We start from the raw sequence: 6,281 nt of genomic DNA on the forward strand, positions 1-6,281 counted from the left end.
CAACTTCTTTTTAAATAGGGAGTCAATTTGTTTTCAGCACTTTTATTTCCATGACTGATCGAAACTCGTTTTCTCATGGCTCCCTCTTGTCCCTCTGCAGCAGACATATGGGGTGAGCAATAAGTTTGGAACATTGAATCGCAATAAAATCACAGTATCGAATCGCAATACATATAGAAATCGGGAGAATCGCAATACAGTGCCTTGAGAAAGTACTCACACCTCTTGATTTTTTCCACATTTTGTTGCGTTACAAAGTGCGATTTAATTGCCATTTTTTCTCAACGATCTACACCAAGCACTCTGTAATGTCAAAGTGGAAGAAAAATTATACTTTTTTATATATTTTATGAATGGAAAATAAAACAAATACATTTCATTAAAAGTACTCAACTCTCTGAGTCAACACATGTTTGGCAGTAATTACAGATGTGAGTCTTTCTGGTTAGGTTTCTAAGAGCTTTGCAAACCTGGATTGTAAAATATTTGCCCATTATTATTTTTAAACTTCTTCCAGCTCTGTCAAGTTGGCTGTTGATCATTGCCAATGGTTTAAAGTATTAAAATAAAAAATACTTTAAAGTACCATTTAAGTCATTTTTGGGGGGGTATCTGTACTTTACTATTCATATGTTTGACTACTTTTACTTTGCTACATTCCTAAAGAAAAACTGTACTTTTTACTCATTACATTTTCCATGACGTCCAAAAGTACTCGTTACATTTTGAACACTTAGCAGGAGAGGAAAATGGTCCAATTCACTCACGTATCAAGATAACATCCCTGGTCATCCCTATTGCCTCTGATCTGGTGGACTCACTAAACACAAATGTTTTGTTGTAAATTATGTCTGAGTATTGGAGTGTGCCCCTGGCTATGTTAACCTTTCGATTAAGGTATCTTTACTTTTACTCAAGTATGACAATGGTACTTTTTTCCACCAGAGATCTTTGCTTGACAGCCATTTTCAAGTCTTGACATAGATTTTCAAGCCAAATTAAATTAAAACTGTAACTAGCCCACTCAGGAACATTTAATGTCATCTTGGTAAGTAACTCCAGTGTATATTTGGCCTTGAGTTTTAGGTTATGGCGCTGCTGAAATGTGGATTTGTATCCCAGTGTCTGTTGGAAAGCAGACTGAACCAGGTTTTCCTCTACGACTTTGCCTGTGCTTAGCTCTGTTCCTTTTCTTTTTATCCCAAAAAACTCCCTAGTCCTTGCCGATGACAAGCATACCCATAACATGATGCAGCCACCACCATGCTTGAAAATAGAAGACTGGTACTCAATGATGCGTTGTGTTGGAATTACCCCAAACATGATGCTTTGTATTCATTTCTTTGCCACATTTGTTGCAGTATTACTTTAGTGCTTTATTTAAAACAGGATGTATGTTTTGGAATATTTGTATTATGTACAGGCTTCCTTCTTTTCACTGTGTCATTTATGTTACCATTGTAGAGTAACTACAATGTTTTTGATCCATCCTCAGGTTTCTCCCATCACAGCCATTCAACTCTAACTGGTTTAAAATCACCATTGGCCTAATGTTGAAATCGCTGAGCGGTTTACTTCCTCTCTGTCAACTGAGTTATGAAGGACGCCTGTATCTTTGTAGTGACTGTGTGTATACTTCACCATGCTCAAAAGGATATTACAATGTTCACTCATCTACCAATAGGTACCCTACTTTGCGAGGCAATTAATAACCTCCCTGTTCTTTGTCGTTGAATCTGTGCTTGAAATTCACTGCTTGACTGAGGGACCTTACAGATAAATGTGTGGAGTACAGAGATGGGGTAGTCATTCAAAAAGCATGTTAAACACCATTATTGCACACAGAGTTAGTCCATGCAACTTATTATCTGACTTGTTAAGCACATTTTTACTCCTGAAGTTATTTAGGTGTGCCATAACAAAGGGGTTGAATACTTAGTGACTCAAGACATTTCTCCTTTTCATTTTTTATTCATTAGTAAACATTTCTAAAAACATAATTTCACTTTGACATTATGGGGAATTGTGTGTAGATCTGTGACACAAAAACAACATTTTATAAATTTTTAATGCAGGCTATAGCACAACAAAATCTGCACCTAAGTATCGTGATAATATCGTATTGTGAAGTCCCTGGCGATTCCCAGCCCTACTACTAGCTACAGTAGCTACACTCACAGCTTACAGTCCCTATTTAAAAAAATATTTATCAACTCCAAGTGGAAATTCCCATAACCAATTCGTGAGTATGTACAAGTAACCTTCGTCATTCTTCGTAGGTGAAACCTAAACGTGTTTCCACTATAGGACAGGAAATTACATCAAAATAGTGGCGGCAACTTCCTCTGTGGGGGCCCTTTAAAAGCCCAATGCAGCCATTGTTATATCAATATAATTTCTGGGTTATTAAGTACCTTACTGTAATAGACTTCCATTAAAATGGGCAAAAGTAACTTTTTAGCAAAAACATTTTTTGCTGGGACTGTCCGAGTGGTCTGAGTGGGGAGGTGAAAACTGAAAACTGGCTGTTATTGGCAGACAGGTTTGGAACTCTCTTTGTTATTGGTCTATTAACCAATTGACTGCATGGTGATGTCACTATGGAAAGCCGAAACCCTTGCCTATGCACACCTGCTGATTATAAGGTCCTGTGTAGATTGAATTTTCAACAAGCAACTATCAGGAATTAACACTGATCAAATGTTGTCACACTTTTACAGTGTTAGTTTCATCAGCTGTTGTATAATATGATACAAAACTTTGAAATTTGACTGCACTGGGCCTTTAAGCTGACTTTAGCCACTGTAACTCACATAGTTTTTTTTTTAGATAGGATTAGCTAAAGTTAGCAGTGGCTATTTAAATACATTTTAACTACGGATGACAGTTTCTCTTTGCCCCATAAACTTCTTTCAGACGAAGTGTAAAAGTCGAGGTATGTGTTTAAAAAAAAAAAAAAAAAAAGGGAAGATATCCTTTCAATTAATTAAGAAGATATGAAACTTTGGCTACCTAAACATTAACATTCAGTGAGATTGAACGATTGGTTAAGCCTTACCGGACTTCAGGCATGGGGAGTCCTCGAACAATGCAGTCCAGCTGTACCTTGCTGCCCTCCAGCACCTCCCTGCTTTTCAGTTTTTGGATGAAGTGAGGGGGCTCACAGATGGGGTCGGCTGTGTACACCCCGGGGGTGATCTCCACCAGGGCAGGGCTTTCAGCCTCATCATACTGCTCCTCAGTAGTCCTCCAGTCCTGCATGGGGAAGTAAGCATGCCCAAACCCTGGATCCATGCCCAAACCCTGGACTTCTGATGGCTGAATGCTGAAAGGATTAGTAGGCCTCTCCATCTCCATTTCCGTTTCGAAGTCTTGGAGAAGAATGGTTCGTTCCCTGTTGTCTGCATTCAGGGAGTAAACGCTCCCATCCACTTGACCCTTGTTGGCTCTGCTCCTATGAGTTTTGCATGATCTGGGCCGTATCCTTTTGGAGCTGTTAGCCTTGAACAGAGAGGAGAGCTCCTCGATGAAGTCTGCTGCCTTGTTGAGGAACTCCTTCTTGGACTGGGTCCCCAGGCCGTACTCTGGAGTGTTTATCCCCCTAGCCCCTGACCTCTTAAAGTCCTCCCTGGCCACCCAGTTGTTCATTGTAATGTCCTGGATGATGGACGGTGGGAACGTCTGTCTGTCTGTCCTCATTCCATTGTCCTGGATGGACGGTGGGTACAACTCTCTGTCTGTCCTCGTGTCGTTGTCCTGGATGGACGGTGGGTACAACTCTCTGTCTGTCCTCGTGTTGTTGTCCTGGATGGATGGTTGGGACAGTGGATATTTCTGTCTGTCGGTCCTTATTGCGTTGTCCTGAATGGACAGTTGGGATGGCTGATATATCTGTTTGTCTATCCTTATCACATTGTCTGGTATGGACAGAGGTGAGAATGACCGTCTCTCTGGGAAGAATGTCACATGTGTTGGTAGGGGTTCTTTTAATTCCAGGTCAGGCTGGGTGTCGGGAGTGTTGGATGCAGTGGAGGTGACAGAAGGGGTGACCGGGGCCTTGAACTCTGTCCTCTCCTCGCAGGCCTCGTGTCCGATAGCCTGACAGGCCAGGTTGACACTCTTATCCAGTTCTTCCTGGCTCAGGAAGGCTGAGAGGTCTGGGAACTGGGGTTGGGGCTTGTCCTGCCCCGCGGAGTCCTCCGCCTTGCCTTTGAGGGGCGCGTAGACCAGGTGCCGCGAGGAGTCGGAACGGCTCATGCCGCTGTGTCTCGCCCTCGCTTCGGCCAAGTAGTTCTCTCTCAAGAGCTGAGACAATGATGTAGGCTGGTTCACATTGTCCTCTTGCATGCTGTTGGGAAATAAGAGGGTTTCAAACTTTAACTTGATTGTGACTCATTTTAGTGTGTCAGTGCATAGTGTATTCCCCCCTGTGAAAATTCATGATTACACTTCCATTTAAATTTGTTCAGACATGAATCATTTAGAAACTTATAATAAATCAATGTTTCTACATTCATTGAATATTTGACAGAAATAATGCAATCTGTGTTCCACTTGTGGCTCACAATAAATTCCTATTTTAGCATTCATTATTACCTTGCTTTTCTCAATCTTCTGTCTTTCAATTGCAATGAAAATGCACAGTATACCATGCACAAATACCACTCCCCCAAAAACTGTCTTTCTTTGGAATCGGTTTGTTGGGCTCAACATTCGTTGGATCATAATTCTCCCACAAAATCAGCAAGCAGCCACATGGCTTGGAATAAGGGCACAGTAACAAACCTGACTAGTGAGTGCAACTGCTCAATATGACTAATTGTTTCAATGACATACAAAATATCTTGTTTCCATATTCATTGCCCCCCCGAAAAAAAGACAAAAAAAGACTAGAGCATCATTGCCATTTGAATAATAATAAAAGCCTGCCAATGCATAAAAATGTGTTAACCCAGTTCAAAACCACAATGCATTCAATACGACTTAAAAATAGTACTCCATTTTAATTTCAAAACATCTTAAACTCTGTGGCCCCAGACAGAGATTAGTTTCATGCATGAACATTGGATCGTGCCCAACTTTTCAGTGCATTTAAGATATGTTTCTTTCATCATATCCAGCCTTTAAAACAGCGTTTTGCATCTGAGTAGTTATTGATTCCAGAAATGGAATATGGTACACAGATGCTACTGACACTCAAATCTGTGCAATTAAGACAGGCAGCAATGCCCTTCTAATAGACCTGCAGCTGCTGTATACACGAATCCTTTGCAAACAGCATCCAAGCCCCCCAAGTCATATCTAATTATAGTAAGGGCTCAGTTTACAAGAATAAAAAAAAGTCCTCCTGGTCTTCTGTGCACTCAACAAGGATTTGATCACCTACCAAAACTCAAATGACACATACAAATCATTTTGTGCGAATTTATGAGGGTGATACTGAACACTTAGAAAAACACTACGTCACCCCCCTCACAGACTGGAAATACAGACCCTGGCTTAAATCAGCAGCACTACCTGCCCAGGTTCATGGTAGAATTAATAAGACACATAAGTCACTTCAAATTCAATGATATAAGCCCATGCTTGACCAATGAAGTAGGTTTATGTCAGACTTGCTGAGTTTACTGTACACACCTATTAATATGTGGGGCAGCATGTAGCCCCGTGGTTAGAGAATTGGGCCAGTAACCGAAAGGCTGCTGGATCAAATCGCTGAGCTGACAAGATAATAATTCTGCCCCTGAACAAGGCAGTAAACCCACTGTCCCCTGCTAGGCTGTCATTGTAAATAAGAATTTGTTTTTAACTGACTTTCCTAGTTAAATAAAGGTTTAAAAATATATATATAAATATGCAGTTGATGTATGAACCCAAATGAGGGTCAATGAACAAGAGGTAATTGGGGTTGGGTGTTTTACCTTCAAATAAACCCCAGCGGGCCCCGGCTGGAGCTGGCGGTAATCCTTGGAGCGCACCTGTGCTCAAAGAGAGGGGATTCCAGTCTTCCAGTGGTGGCCACCTGGGAAAATGTGGACACGGTGCAACTGGCCCAGATGGATTCCCAATTTATTGCACAGAGTTAGCCTTGGAGTTTACTGGAAAATATGGAGGCAAGTAGCTAGGGCAACCTGCCACCAGTAAAAGTAGCGACATTTGTCAGCACACTAGTCGCAAGTTATTTTGGGGTGACCAGGACCATGTGCCTGAGTGGCATCCCAGTTCATTGGCCAGTGGGGGCGTTCTGGAAAGGGATTCCTCCTCCGGAAGAGAAGCACCGG

General features: G+C 41.5%; 1 protein-coding gene across 2 annotated transcripts in view; it reads right to left on the bottom strand.

Moving 5' to 3' along the window:
* Positions 1–6,180, bottom strand: part of LOC109899579 (myopalladin-like) — a 50,444-nt gene extending 44,264 nt beyond the window's left edge. For both annotated transcript variants that reach the window (XM_031835890.1, XM_020494930.2), the window contains exons 1-2: positions 5,922–6,180; positions 3,059–4,348 (exon numbers count right to left, since the gene is read on the bottom strand). In XM_031835890.1, the coding sequence (XP_031691750.1) occupies positions 3,059–4,347 (1,289 nt within the window). In that variant the 5' untranslated portion in view covers position 4,348; positions 5,922–6,180. The remainder of the gene's footprint in view (positions 1–3,058; positions 4,349–5,921) is intronic.
* Between the last annotated feature and the right edge of the window lie 101 nt (positions 6,181–6,281).

The sequence above is a fragment of the Oncorhynchus kisutch genome, linkage group LG11, assembly GCF_002021735.2.
Source record: "Oncorhynchus kisutch isolate 150728-3 linkage group LG11, Okis_V2, whole genome shotgun sequence".
Classification (NCBI taxonomy): domain Eukaryota; kingdom Metazoa; phylum Chordata; class Actinopteri; order Salmoniformes; family Salmonidae; genus Oncorhynchus; species Oncorhynchus kisutch.